Raw genomic sequence first — 15445 nt, forward strand, 5'->3', positions numbered from 1 at the left:
CCCCCCCGCCCCCGCTGGCTGCATTTCCTTTAAGCCATTTCTTTTATGGTGGTAGCTGGAGACAGCGAATGCAATCTTTGTGGAGCCTTCAATCTGAAGATGAGTTTAAAGCTGCCCCTCCTGTGTGTGTGGAGTACCATGGATTTGTACATCAAAATAACTGAGCAAAAACTGCTTCCAAAGTCATAAGCCCCTAAAGACAATTCTCTACTAGTTTAAAGGTAATAAAATATAATTAGTGGCAGCTGTATTATTTTTTTTTTATAAGCTTGTGTCCACTGTTTTGACAGCATGGACAGAAAATTAATCTCACATTGGTCATTGCACAGGTGCCTGATTTTATTTAGTCCCAACCAGTAAAGAAAAAATCAATAAGCAAGAAGTGAAGGACTCAAGCATGTCAATCGTATAAGCAGCATTACTTGATCACGTTACTGTTGTAACAGGTTAATTTAAAAGCAATAAAGTATCATATCTAAATTGAAAATTGTCAAAGCTACTTTCCCTTTTGAGTATTGGCTTCTTATCTATTTATTTCTAAAAGAAAAAAACCACAAACATCTGGTTACAGATCATAAATGTCTAGTGTATAATGCTCTAGAACAAGTTAACACATGTAATATGTGATGGGTCAAGTTTCCCTCTAAGATTCAGCATTGTAAATGAAAGGAATGTGATGCAGTGTTTGGTTACTGGAGTTTACTGTTTCAACCCACCATTATTAAAACTGACTTCATACATCCTCCATGGATACATACAGCAAAATGTAGAAAAACTTAAAATGTCAGTGGCAAAATGCTTGGAAACTTCTGTTCATGCCCATCATTTAAGAAGACCAGGTCTGAGCCCAAACTCACAGTAAGCAGTGCAAGTTTGGTAGTGCAATAAATCTCTGTCCCTGTGGGGAGATGGTGGGCTAGATAACCAGCAACTGGTTGTTCTTTCACCACGTAACTCACCACAGCTCTGGAACGCATCCATGTCTTGCACAAATGAGTGTGGCAGAAAAACCCATGTGCCACACGTATCTATAAAGTCTCTGTTGCCTTTATGCATACATATTTTTGGAAATATCCCTGGTTTACTTAAATAAAAAGATGGTGCTTGTCTTAGAGATTACTTTTTAAATTATTTTTTTTTTCCTTCGTATTACTACTAAATCCCCTTGGGATAACTTAGCATTCTGCTGTCTGTGTGTGTTGGGTGCGGGGAAGCCCCTGCTGGTATTTGAGAGCATGTTGTATCCCCAGCACTGAACAGGTTGGTTCGTTCCTGTCCAAGAGCCAACAATATTTAGCTGATGAGTTAATCATCCAAGAGAAGGCAAGAAGTCAAAGGAGTTTAAAAAACTGGGGTTGCCTTTCACTGTAGGAAAAACAGAAATCATGTTTTCTTCCATTCAGTAAGGCACTGTGCATTTTTGCTGTTGATAACGGTCTTCACCTTTGCCTTCTCTTGTCCTCTTCTCCCTCTGGGGCCTGCCCTGCTTCAAAATGCCCACAGAGAGGTACGGCCAGAAAGGGTCCTTTGCCATGTGCTGTCTCCTAGCTGCTTTTGTCTTTGATTTAGCAAAGATGAAACCAGCATTTAATCCATAAAGTTGGAAATTAGACTGGAGGGGAGGGGTGGGAGAATGCTGTAACTGCAGCCAAAGGGCAGCTGAGTAATTTGTCTGAAAACCAGCCCAACTTATTTTTGTCCCATGTTTTCAAACTCTTTCACATGGAAAAGAAATAGAGCCATAGCAACTGCAGTAACTATGGTGTGTACATAATTGCCAAGAGGTGCAATCTCTGTAAAATATTTGTGTAGCTTTTCCAGTATATATGATCTTTTTTCTTAGCAATAACAGCTGAAAGGTAAGCCACGAGACATATTCCAAGCAGGAGGAATTAACAGTTCATCAGGAATACCTGCATAATAACTGGCTTAAGATGCCACTTCTTTGGTGGAATTGGGTTGCTGTTATTTGGTGATGGCCTTTTGAGCATTTGTTAAAGATGAAGGGAACTGGAAGTGTGACAGGAAAATACCTGCACAAGGAACTGGACGGTATTGGGACATTTTCGTGCTGATGAGATGTTTGGATAGGATGCCGGTCCAAGTCCCCCAGGGCCCATGGGAAAGTGAGACCCAAAGCACATCTTGGAATGTATTTTCTATCAGAGCAACCACATCCCTGCCAGTGGCTTGTATGATGTAGCCTGCAGAGGACACAGCTGTCACTCCCAGGTCTCTGTGTTTCCTGGATCCGGACTGAGAAACATTTCTCAGGCACCAGACATTCTCCCAAAAGGTGGCAAAAAATAGACTCCAGCAATGAAAAGATTTCGATGCTGTTACCAGCCCCAAATGGACTTTGGTCCAGGTGACAAAGCTGTCGATCCTATTTATTCCTCTGTGGCCCTTACTCCTCCCCTATGAAAAGATCACCAGAGTTGGCGGGGAAGCCCTTGCCAGACCCCTGTTAAGTATCGCTTGTATTAGACACACTGTTAATCACTGCTATAATAATTTCTAAACTTCCCATTAAATATTTCCAGCAGCTCTTGTTCTCTCCAAAAGTCCCTCCTTTTTACTGTCAGTGATCAAATCAGCACCAGTTTCAAGGGCACAGAGTTAAGATAATGCTGAGAACCTAGATTATAGTATTTTCCAAACTTCTAATTTGGCCTGGTTCAACAGCTCTCTGGGGTAGAAAATACAATAGCTAAAAGCAGAAACAGAACTAATTACTTATTGCAGAATTAATAAGTTGTGGCATAGACTGTGAGTCATTTCCTTGCTGAAACAATTTTATTTTCACTCATCAAATTTGCTCATGGAGTAATTATCTTGAAGACAGGAGTAGACAGGGAGTTTTTTTCCCAGACCAAATTTAAAGAGACATTAATATCTTGTAAGACCACATCCCAGATGATTCACTGATAGGCTATTACAAGCATTTACAGAATGGAGTTTGTGTAACACCGCCATAGCTAACAAACTACATCATGACAGAGGAAAAGAAAACCAGAAAATATATATTGACATAGTATGTGCATCGTATAATATTTCAATATAGCAAAGGATTGCATTCATTTTCCCAAATAAGTTGACGGTTTTGTGCAGTTAAAAATATTATAAAACCACATTTTTTGAAGTTTGCTGTCAGTCTTTAGAAAGTTAGGAACATTAAAGAATCACCAAAGCTACCTCTGGAGCATTTTAGCCTAATGCTTTCTCACACTCGGAGCAAAAGGCTGGTGCAACAGGGGCTCAAATATACTTCCAAATCCTTTGAGATTAGTATGCAATTTTAAGCTTTCAATTTAACAATACTCTTTTTTTGGTTCTTTTTTCCCTGTCATTCATTCTTTAATCCAGGAATTTGTAGATGGAAGTATCCGCAGTATTCCACGCTCTAAAATAAGAAGCAGTTGATAAAATTTCTACAAAGATACCAAACACAAACAGAAGGTGAAGGTATTGGAGAAATTTATTGGCTAGAATTTGTAGGTACATGCATAAAATGGAGCTAACATTTAAATGCTCTAAGTCTGAAATTTTTTGGATGATTGGTTTGTGGGGTTTTGTGGCTTGTGTGTTTGTTTGTTTTCCTCATGGGGAACAGCCTTTACGGGAATCCCAATAAAATGTCAGGTTTGAGAAACTTTCAAGTGAAAGAAACTCCCTTCACTCACTACACTCTTGGTGACCCAGTGTGCTGGGAGGTTCATGCTGCCAAGCCTTTTGGCCAGGACATGGATCTGTTGCTTCCCAAGGACCCTGGCGAAGCACAAGCATAATCCTATGATTTTGGGCAGTGACTGTAGATTACGGTCAAACCCCCTGCCTTCTAGTGGTGCCTGCAAGAACCTGAGCCTCTCACAGCTCTTTCCTTGGTGCTGTTGGTTGGGAAGAACAGCCTCATCTTTAACAGCAAAATGAGATTGTTCATGTAACTTGCAATTTTTACATCTTAATTTATGCTGTTAGGCCTTTACCAGCTGCCCACTCTTCCTTACAATAGGTCCCTCTGCTACCTCACAGCCATTTAATCTGCTACTTTCCACACTTTTTTTATCCTTTGCATACCACCTCCATTTTCCTAGTCTTCGGTACCACCTACTTCTCTTGCTCGCTCTTTCTGTATTAATTCCTGTCTGCTGCCAGGTCATCCCTTATCAGCAGAACAGGAGGAACTCCCCAGCTGCTCCTCTCCTCCACATGTAGAGGAAATATTTTTTTATTTAAGCCATAATCTGTGCTGATTCATACTCCATAAAGGCTCATAAATCTGAAAAATTTTGATGGTAAATTATAAACTGAGTCAAGGAGTTTCTTTAAGCAGCTTTTAAAGCACCGGGTACTTTATACCTTGTATAACAGAAATAATTTTGCTACCTGACATTGTATTTTCCTTTTATTAAGATAACACAAGCTTCGGCTTAATTTTTCACATTGCAGATATGACTTCCATCATATGTCTCAGAGCACCGAAGCCAATGCATGCACAAATGCCTTCCAGAAGCTGGTCTGGGCGTATTAACAGTTTGTACATGAGGTTTATCTTTGGCCCAGGAGAAATTTACTGGTTAACTTTGCAAGTTGCCAGTAGACCCCTAGCAGAAAAGGGATTTGACTGAGTTTCTTTTTAACTAAAGCCAGAAAAAGAGTTAAAGATCTACTAAAGCAACTCTTATGGAAAAGCATTAGTACTGATGAAAACAACAACGTATAGGCTGGTAATTGAAAGAGGGAAAAATCCTTTGGGGAAACATCACAAGCACTCTGTCCCCTTCTGGTCTGGGAACCAAGCTTTGATACTGGTATCCTAGACAACAGCAGATCTGATCTGCTAAGAATAGCCCCTCCTTGTATTTTCTCATTGATAACTAGACACAGATTGCAGGTTTTTTAGGGAAATCTGAGATGATCATGGCTCAGATATTCTTGTCCCATTTGCATTGTCTGGTACCAAGAACTCCACACAGACATTGACTTCCTGGGGTTCTGTGTAAGTACTTGATTTATGAACTACTTCAGAAATCCCTGTAGTAATCAGTCACAATGCTTCCATAAAACATTTCCTTCTCTGTTAGGCCAGATAGCAGACTGAAATGTTGCTGGGTATGTAGATACAACAGGAATAACATTTTGTCCATGTCTTCTTGTGCCTGCATCCCCTTGCCTGACGGCACTGACGCAGTCAAAACAGCACATGCTCTACAAGCCCATGTATTTGCCTGCGTTTGTGCATGTGCATTCAGACACAAAGGCTTGAATACAGATATAGTCTGATTATTTTTTATGTTGCTCTGGCCAGCCTCTTTAATGAAATGAGGCACTGAGCATCTAATATTTATCCTCTGAGGACAAACATTTGTTGTCAGCCTGGTATGAGAACTTCAGGTTGTGTCTGAGGTATTTACCATGTATGATTATTATAAGACAATTTGAAAGCTGACATCAACATTTTTCATTCTTATCTTGTCCCTGATTCCCAAACTAATAAAGAAAATTATATTTCTGCTCCTAAGGAGTACGTCCAAATAAGACCCACCAAAACAAAGAATTTACTAAGCTACCTTATCAGTTTTGGACCCAAATCAACAATGTAACAAAATCCATGGACCTAGGTTGACTCATATTGGATTAACAATGTGGTACCTTATTTGTCACAGTGACTATGGAAGAAGGCACTTAAAAACATTACAGAGCCAATTAAAGAATATTGTAGGTCTGTTGCATAGAGCAAAAGTATTAAATACTGGACTGAGGTGATTTAAAATTACTGTCAGTGAAGCCATATGTCTTAATAGAGATAACAACAATAAAAATAATTAATCTTAAAATCTTAGACGTTAATTTCTAAACTTTAAAAATTATTATTAGTTTTCTGCAATCACACAAAATTATTTAAAAAAAGAAAAGAAGAGTTAATGTTCCCTCTAAAGGCTTACTTTAAAAGAAATAGCTTCTTTTAAAGTGAGATCTCTTCCAATTAATAAAATATGGTTAGAGTTATGGTATGGAAGCAGGTCTTAAATTTTTATGCTTTGGCAATAATATGACAAAGTTGCCTGAATGTTCAAAGTATCAGGCTTTATACTTTCAATCACCTACAAAATAGTGGATTATTAAAAATTATATTATTTCATCAAAAACCATTACAAGCATATTTTAAAGATACCAACAAACAAATAGTATTTTAAAATCTTGTTATATTTTTCCTTCCGCACAGGAAGAAAATGCATTTTGGTCAGCATAAACTTATGATCAAAAAATTGAAATCTTGTGGAGGTGAATAATCTTAAAAGCATTGAAACCCAAAAGATATTATCAGAAATACACAGTATTTTATATTATTAGATTGTCACACCATAACAATCTTGTGTACTTCAAAGTCTTGATATAAAATAAAAGATACAGACTTCTGTAGCAATCAAAACAATTTCTAAAAAGGTGATTTGTGTTTAAAGGTGTGCGAAAGTCAAGCTCACTTTGTGTTTTCATTAAATATATGGTTCAGAAAACATATTGAACCAAATTATTTGCTAACTACTGCTGTTGCTACCTAACAAGATATCTGTTATAATGTACAGGATAGTTCTTCTACCATTCAGAAGGTCATATAACTTAGCTGGGAGAAATTTTTAGTTCAACTTTATAACTCATGTTGAGGTGAAGTCTGAATATGACACGATTAAAACTACCCATTTTGCAAACACTAAAACACTGCTTTCTAACTCCCAGTCTAACACATACTATCCTATCTATGAAGCTGAACTCTTATAAAAGTATTTTATAAAAACTGCAAAAATGATTAGCACCCAAAAAATATATTGCCTCTGGAGCTCTAAATGATTGTCAAATAGCCACTTCAGAAGTCAGTGACTTCTCCCAGTGTTAAAGCTAAACATTTGACTAGAAACTAAACCTACAGCTTTCCAAATTCTAATTGGAATGTAAATGCATGTGCTTAAGACTTCTATAGCTTCTAAAAGGAGATTTAAAGGCATTAAATTATGTCCTGACATTTTTTCTTCTTCTTCCAAACATGGAAACTTCTATGTTCATTAATTTCTTGTCACTGTTTTTACTGAGCAATGAAGTGAAACTTCTCTTTAAGGTCCAACCCTCAGCTACAGAAATTTGGGATTTCCATGGAATTGTTCCTGCAGCAACCAGAGGATGAAGTTTTCCAAACAAACAAGCATGAACTAGACTGCTGCTTCTCAACATGGAGCTATGGTCTTTAAGAAAATGCCAAAATAATGTCTTGGTCTCATGCAGTTCTCTGGATCATTCTGCATGTATCGTAATGTGCTGTATGTACAGCTTGCATTCGAAGAATTGGAACAGAACCCTGAGAAAAGCAAATCCATTGGAAAAATAGATATTGTTTAATAGCACCAGTTTGAGATATTTCAATCCTTCTCTTTGGGGGAAAAAAAACCCAAAACAGGTGTAGTAATTTTTTTTCTGATGTGAATAATTGCAATTTATCAGAATTGCAAACATAAATACAATTTGGGATTTTAAGTGCATATCTAGGGTTGATTACAATTAGAAATATTTTGTTTGACAATTCTACCCATCCCCCAGCAATTCAGCATTCCTCAAGTCACCATAACATTACTTGTGAGCGTTGAGTTCAAAAACATCTTGACATGGAGTGATGTTCTTCCAGTAACTGCTGGAGCAGACTTTCACTCTGTGGTAATACGGGTGCTAGTGAGTCAGGTTCAGCTCTCTTCAGCCTTGCGTGCAATTCTTCTCACTCCCATGTATCCAGAAGCAAATTTGGGCATATTTGAGAGGAGTAATTCTTACTGCTACGTTGTAATCCTGCTGTTCACCATCGACGTCCACCCACTGATGGCCTGAGTAAACAGCGATAATCTTGCGTTTCCACTTCTTTTTGTTTGGTTCCTTAAGGCGGAGATAGATGCCAGATCCGGTGGAGCCAGGCTCAGCATCACAGTACTGATAAAAGAGATCATTGGACTCATCAGAAATGCTACAAAATCTATAGACCAGATGCCCAGATCGATCATTGTCAAAACCTGAGAAGTGGATCATGCTTCCAGGCATCATTTTGATCGTTGGGCTGATTCCCAGCTCCATGTATTTTCTTTTGTGGGGGCGCTTGAGCTCAAGAACAGCGTAATCATAATCCAAGGCAACATCCCCAGAAACACCCTTAAACCAGCCTTTAGGGATGTGGGTACTCTTCACCCTGGTCCACTGAAAGGAAGGCATGCTGTCTGAGGTCCCCTGCTTCCTCCTAGATCTCCTCTGCTTTCTCCCACCACCTTTGGATTGTCGCCTTAGCTCTGTGGCAACTTCGGGATCTTCTTGGGTTGCAGAAACTTCTCTCCTGCTTCTCCTAGCACCTTTGCGTTTCCCGCCATCGCCTCTGGATTTTGTCTTCATCAGGCCCACCCTCAGTCTTTTGCTGCCCTTAACATAATCCTTGCCATCGTGCAGACAGTGGGCAGCTGTTAGCACATGCTTGGGGGAAATGAGAACACCACTGCAGCCAGTGGAGATCTTCACAGCTGTGTTGAACGGAAAGTTGGTCATAAACCGCTTGTCATAGATGCTGAATCTACTGTCCGTTCCATAGATCTGCCTCTTCTTTCTCGAAGACCTTCGTGTGGTGGTGTTTCCAGCTGGGTCAAGCACTAGTCCGAGGACATTCACTTCAGTCAGGGTCCGTGTGCCATTTTCAAAAACAGTCTCATAGGATAAGAGGTCCTTCAAGTCAGACAAGCTTGGCACTGGCAATTTTCTTTGACATTCAATTCCACATACACTGTTCAGCTCCAAGCTGGTTTTTGCTTCGAATTTAGGGCTCTCGAGGGAGAAAGTTCTTTCGCTCACAATCTGGGGAATCTTCTTTAAGTGCCAAGTAAAATCTTGTTCAGTTTCTGTTCCACTAGTGAGACCCAATATAGGTATGAAAAATATGAATAGCAGTAACATGTGCTCCATTTTATCTACCTTTCTTTTTCTAAAACAAGAAAGAGAGATTTGAAAACACATTTTGGAAATATACAGACTTATCTTAGTATCTTAAAAGTACAATCATGCAATATTAACACTGACATCAGTGGAACAGAATTTAACACTGCTCAGAATGGAAATGCCTCCGATATTCCCTGTATTACTTCTGATGCTTCCCATGGCCTCTAGCAGGATAAGCGCAGATGAGCCAGCCAGCATCCATGCTGAGCTACCTACCGAAAGCTGGAAACAGCTGACTTTTACCTGCTTTTCCCTCAGTGGGGCAGTAGTCTGGGTCATTCCACTCTGTACAGCACCCTGGTTTTATTTATCCCATAGGAATGCAACTATGTTTTATGCTTCTGCTTCTCTTCTCTATAGCTACAGGTTGTAGGTAGAACATGGTTGAAAACCACCAATGTATTCAAAGGACACATTCGAAAGTTGGGATTCAGGCAGAGGTGGACAGACTACACCCATGAGACTTAGGAACCCTTATGAAACCAGATCAATAGTGCTCTTTTATGTAATGGCCAAAAAGTAGCAGCTTTAAGTGACCTAAGTCACCAACAGTTCTTCATTACCCACCCAGCTAAGACCTGTGAAGCTGCCTGCTATGGAAAATGGCACTTTACTAATTGCTCTCCCAAAGAACCAACTTAGAAAGATCTCCTTTCCACTGTCAAAGTTTATGATGTCATCTGGTTGTGATCAATTTGGGTACCTAAACAAGGTGGCAAGTCCCATTTTAGATGCTTTTAGCTTCTTCTGCTCAGAAAGGCATGGGTCTCCTGCAGATGCTATGTTGTATCTCCCTGTGCTCCACGGTCACTAAAACTTCATTCATTTACTATACATGGGTATCTCAATCTCTCTCAGGATGTCAGAGAATTTCAAACTCCAAGGTGGAGGGGGCAGATGAGTGAGAAAAGAAGTTTGCTGGTCTAGAGGAGTATCCTGGTTATATACATGCAGGAAAGCCCAGCTAAGTAGGAGGGACAAGCCTGCTGACTCATCACACGCCTTTTTGCTGCAGGATGCCACAAAGGCTGCAGGAGCTGTGTCATCTGTGCCTTATGGTCACATGTGGAAAGCCCCACCTGCATGGGGTGATGCACCACACAAAGAGTTAATACTTCAAATGGGAAAGACAAAAAGCAGTATTATTCCCATCTGTAGTTGGGAAATATGCAGAAATAATGTAAAATTGTTAGAAGTCTGTGGCAGTGCCAGAAACTGAACGCAGGAGTCTTGATTCTGAGCTCAAAACATTACTGAAAAGACCATTTTTGTCCTTTGGCAGCACTGATGTCAGTGGCATTAATCAACTACTGGCTGCTGCCATTGGGAAAGTTGTACTCCATTCTCATATCCTTCACTCCAATTACATGGAAACCTCAGCCGTGCAGGAAGAAAGAGCCTATGATTAAACTTTTAAAGCCAAGCAATTCAAGGATATGCATGTGGTTAAGCTTTCTGGTTTACATTGTAATTGCAGTGTAAACCAGGGCAAAGATAACCACTTTCCTTTTCTTGAGTTTAGTTTAGAGTGAGTACTGCTAACCAGTGAAACAGCCTTACAAGCTAGCTAAAGATCTAGCATGAAAAACAGAGGGGAGTGCAACATGGAAAAAGAAGCAATAACGCCACTTTAAAAGCTGAATAATGGACCAATGACTCATATAATTTTGAGGCATCTTTACCATGTAGACACCGTTCTTGCCTATGAGAAGTAATAATGATCACTTTTTAGCTAGCTAAGCACTATGGTTCAAACACAGCTTGTTATTTCTGATGCCAAATTCAGAGGGAGGGGGTTTTTTAGCATAGATTTTGATGCTTTTCACCTTCACCAGCACAGAACACCAGCTTTGACCCAGAGTTTACTTACTAGGATATACATAAACAACATTTTACAACACAGTATAAAGCTGCCCACCCTTTAAAGTAGCTAACTCAGGTTTTGGAGATGTGTGGGCTTTCATAAGACATCTGGAGATTATAGTGACTCACAGACCTAAGCTCTGGGGTGTATGCAGTCATACTAAAAGATATCGGAAAGTTTTGGAAGCAGAGCACAGTCATCCCAGGTGCAAGATTTAGCAAAGGAACACGAGCTGAGCATCAGTCCAGATTACTGGTATAGCAGAAACACACATATTTATACATTATTTTTTATATACAAAATTTCTGACCAAATGTCCACTTCTCCTAAAATCCCATTTCTGACACTGGCCAAATGTGGATGCCTAGGGTAGAGCACAAGAATAGGGCAACCATGTATGTCCCTCCTCCATCATAGGATCTTAGCTTACAACCAGTTATACCTCATGGACTTTAAAACAGAGGTAGTTTCTGTAGTGTGAGGAAACCACAGTGGCTTTCTCTTCCATAGTTGCCTAGTTTTTCCTTGAACCCATACAAAATTTTGTACCCACAATGTTCTGCGTCAAGGAATTCACAGCTTAACTACATGTTGTATGAGGAAGCATCAGCTTTCTTTTATATTCAGCCTGTCACAAACTATTATGGTTTGATGACAAATAATGTGATATTAATGCAGAAAAGCTGGTTTTAATTTGCTTTGCTCTAATATGGCCACTGAACAGATACAAGGTATTAAGAAACCCAGTTCTTCTGTCAGGTTCAAGAATGCCTTTTCTACATTCTTTCCTAGAATACTCCTCCCTTTCTAGCCCTTCCTCATGGTCTGGGTATTTGATATTCCTCTGTAGCTGAATTTTGTGAGCCCTAAGGAAAGTTCACTCACTAACTGCTAGTTCATATAGAAACTCTTGGAGATGTCTGGGTTGATGACATTCCACTGCAAGGCTGAAGACTTCCCAGTAGGACCCATAACTAACATTGCTTTATAGAGAGCCTTTCTGCAAGCAAATGTGTGGAGTACTATAGCTCCCTTCCACCCCTTCTTAGAAAGAAAAAAAAAACCCCAAAATACAGAACCCTCTGTAGATGCATTGGAGCCTCCCATTTGAAATACTATACTCAAGTGCTCACTACTTACAAAGGCACTCTTGGAAGCCAAGATTTTCATAATTTATAATGAACCACTTGTTACTCATAATGAACTAACTACAATTCAGCAGAGCTGGAAGAAGTCCAAGCTGAGGAACTTGATAAAAATGGTAATTCTCATTACAAACCAGAGCAGTGGTCCTACTAGGCAGCAATGTCATTTACAGCTGTGCACTTTAGCTCTGTTTACTAACCTGATCTCTACTGTTTAAATAAGGCCAACTTCAAGCACAGGCAATGCAAGTGGCTGCCATGGTCCCGTACAAGTTGCCAGCAAGAGGCGAACACAGCGGTTCTTCTTGCCAGAAGATGGGGATGGAAATGTGTAGACAGCTGCAAAGACACTTTTGCAGGGTGAGATAAGGGGAGAGAGCATACAGCCTCCAGAGGAAAGAGCCCTGAGAAGGCTACAAGCTGAATGCAAGAAAAAACCCTCAACATGTTGCTCACACTTTCTGCCATGCTGTTCTCCACTCTTCCTCCAAATCCAAAGCTGCTCTGCCTTCTCCTTTCCTTTACTCATTTCCCATGCAAATTTTGGGTTGGCTTACAGTAATTAGAAGCCTTTAGCCAGCTCTGTCTTTACAGTAGGATGAACTGCTTCAGAGAAGACAGAAGATGGAAAATAGAAAGTGAGAGAGAGATCCTCAGCTCCATGAAAATGTTGACATTCTTCCTTCAGTATCCAAACCCAGCTGGTAACAGTGAGGACTCCCTGTTTGGTGGCATTCCAGCTGCCAGGCATATGCATGCAACTAAAAGGCCTTCTCACTTCTTGCTTCCAACATCACACATCTTTCTGTATTCACAGGACAAAACTTACCCATGTCCTAATTTTGCAGGATATCCTTCAAATATTTTTTCAGTATAACCTATCTTACTCCAGTGAAATGCATCTCAAATGCTCAGGGGAAGGCTTGTGGTCAAGCAGAACTTGAATACCTTTCTCTTCAGACTACCCCAGAATTAATTTGCATGTCAGCGTAGCTCAGACAGAAGAAAAGTTGTCTCCAGCTGCCTGGAAGCATTTTATCTTGATCTGTTCGCTGTAGCCTCTGCTCTGGGGATTCCTTCTTACTGTAGGAAAGTCAGCACATTTCAAACTAAGCTTTCATAACTTTAAATGCAATTTTCAGACCATAAAATATTAAAGGCTGTTACACTAACCAGCTCCATTAACTGCTTTTGGCCTTATTCTTGAAATGGCCCGAAAGCTGGAATTCACAGCTCTACTCTGACAAAGCAAAACAGAGAACAAATTTTGGAAATCTCACGCTCCTTTGGAAGAAACCATCATCCTAACCTTATCCGCCACTGCCCCCTTCGCTCCTCCGGGTGTGCTCGCCCTGTGTGTTAGTACACAGACCTCGTCCTCCACTCTGACTTACGGAGAAAACCCCCCTGCGACTCCTGACTCTTACAGAATTTCAGCGCCTTCAGTTGGCATAGGAAGAACTGATTTTAGATGGCAGGCGTGACAGCTCGTTTCTGAGATCGCACACGCAGGAAGAAACAAGGAAAGGGGGATGATGGCAAGGGGACCGAGGCTTCACCTCCGGCGGGTTCCCGGGTCCCGCCGACCCCGCCGCGGCCGCGGGGTGGCGCGCCCGGACAGCGGCCGGCCCGGCCGCACCCTCCGCCTGCCGCCCCCTGTCTCCCGTCCCGGGCCGGCCCCGCCGCAGCCCCCGCTCCTCCCAGCCCTGCCGCCGCCTGCCGCTTCTCCCGCTCCTCCGGGTCGAGGGGAGACAGAGAAGCGAGATCGCGTCCCGGCCGCTGCTCCGCCGCTAAGCGGCTCTGGGGGTCGAGCCCTGCCCATCTGGAGCGGCCCCGGGCAGTGGATCCCTGGGCGGGTGCGGGTGGGCACCGGCCGGGACGCAGCAGGATGAATGGAAGGGACGGGGGGTTTGCTGGGATGGCCGCTTTTCTACTGGCCGCCCCGCTTCTGCCGGCCGCTCCTATGCATTAGCATGTTAAAGGCCAGGGGTTAGCCGCGGGTTTGGAGAGGAAGGCTTTTATCTCTACAGCTCGTTAGCCATGCCCTGGTCCTGCTTTCCTCGGGAGGCTCTGATTTTCCGCGTTTGATCCAGAGGGGTTCCCTTTCTCCAGAGCCTGCAAGTTAAATACCCTGGCACAATTTTTTTATCTGCCATTCCAAGATAAATCTGCTTCCAGCAGTGACCAATCTGGATGAAATTAGTGTCAGTTCCAGAAGAGCGCGGTGATGGTAGCGCGAATACTGAGGGGATGAATCAGAATTAAAGGAGAGATTGTTTTGAAGGGTGAAGAGACTCCTTGCCTGCTCCCCGCGAAAGACACAGCACAGGCAAATCCCTGAAAACTCAATAAATATGCCCCTTGCTTCCGTCCCTTTAGCCGTCTGGTGAAATCAGCTTCGAATAATAATGCAAATGGGAGGGAAGGGTAAAGAAACTTGTCACGTTTTAGTCCTATCAAAAATGCATCTATCAGGCTAAAGAGGCAGGAGCTTTAAACAAAACCCTTCAGCTGCCAAGCCCAAGCTACTGACATCGCGCAGCCTCTTCATTTTTTAAAACTACCCGTGTAGGAAGAACGACTTAGCGAAAGAAGTTCACCTTTACGGACGTTACCTCGGGCTGTCCGGTCCCCGACCCCGGGCAGCCCCCTCAGCCACAGCCCCGGCCTCAGCTCCCAGCCTACCCACCCAGCGCTGCCCCGACCAGGTCTCCCGGGGCAGACTCTCCCCCCGCGACCGGCGTCGGGAAAAGTTTCTTTCATACCTGGCACCCCGCAGGACGATCGGAGGGGAAGGCAGACACAGCCCCGGGGCGCAGGCTTCCCGCTCCGCTCCGTGCCGCCCGCCGTCCAGAGCCCGCGGCTACTGAGGACGGGGCGGGGGAAGCGGCCAGGTCTTCCCAGGCGGGGGAGGGGATGGAAAAAGGGGGGGGGGGGAAAGAAAAAGGAGCTGAGAAGAAGGAGGGCGAGAGGGGGAGGGCTGAGGGGAGCGGAGGCAGTTCCCGGTGTCTCCTAGGATGGGAAGGCAAGAAGGGGCTCTGCCTGCGAGGCGGGGAGGCGCATCGCCCCGAGAGTGGCTCACTCTCGGCGCCGGGCGGAGAGCCGGGGTGACCGGCGCTGGGACGGGCCGGGAGAGGCGGGGACGAGCGGGGAGGCGGAGGGACCCCGTCCCCGGGGGAATGGCGGCGGGGCAGGGCGCCGCACCGCGCCACCTGCGCGGGGCCGGGCTGCCGGGCACGACCCCGCTCCGCCCTGACCTGACCCGCCGTAGGGCTCCTGGGGAAGAGCGGGGAGCGGCTCTGCCGGCTCCACGGGAGGCTCCTCGGGCCGGGATGGGGCTTGCGGCTGCGGGGAGTAGCGTTAACCCGGCCTGCCCGCTCCTCTCTTACAGTGGCCATCAGCGGCAGTCCAGCTTCCCGCT

The 15445-nt window shown here is 43.2% G+C and overlaps 1 protein-coding gene across 1 annotated transcript; it reads right to left on the reverse strand.

The window, feature by feature from the left end:
* Nucleotides 1-3820: 3820 nt before the first annotated feature.
* Nucleotides 3821-14886, reverse strand: PRSS35 (serine protease 35). The gene is made up of 2 exons (XM_030490826.1): nt 14790-14886; nt 3821-9001 (listed from the first exon to the last, which is right to left on the reverse strand). Exon 2 carries the CDS (start codon nt 8980-8982, stop codon nt 7741-7743), a length of 1242 nt encoding a protein of 413 aa, XP_030346686.1. The 5' UTR covers nt 8983-9001; nt 14790-14886; the 3' UTR covers nt 3821-7740.
* Between the last annotated feature and the right edge of the window lie 559 nt (nt 14887-15445).

This window comes from Strigops habroptila, chromosome 6 (assembly GCF_004027225.2).
Source record: "Strigops habroptila isolate Jane chromosome 6, bStrHab1.2.pri, whole genome shotgun sequence".
Classification (NCBI taxonomy): Eukaryota; Metazoa; Chordata; class Aves; order Psittaciformes; family Psittacidae; genus Strigops; species Strigops habroptila.

Excerpts from the sequence above, each read along its gene's own strand:
- PRSS35 (XM_030490826.1), bottom strand. The coding sequence starts at position 8,982 with ATGGAGCACATGTTACTGCTATTCATATTTTTCATACCTATATTGGGT.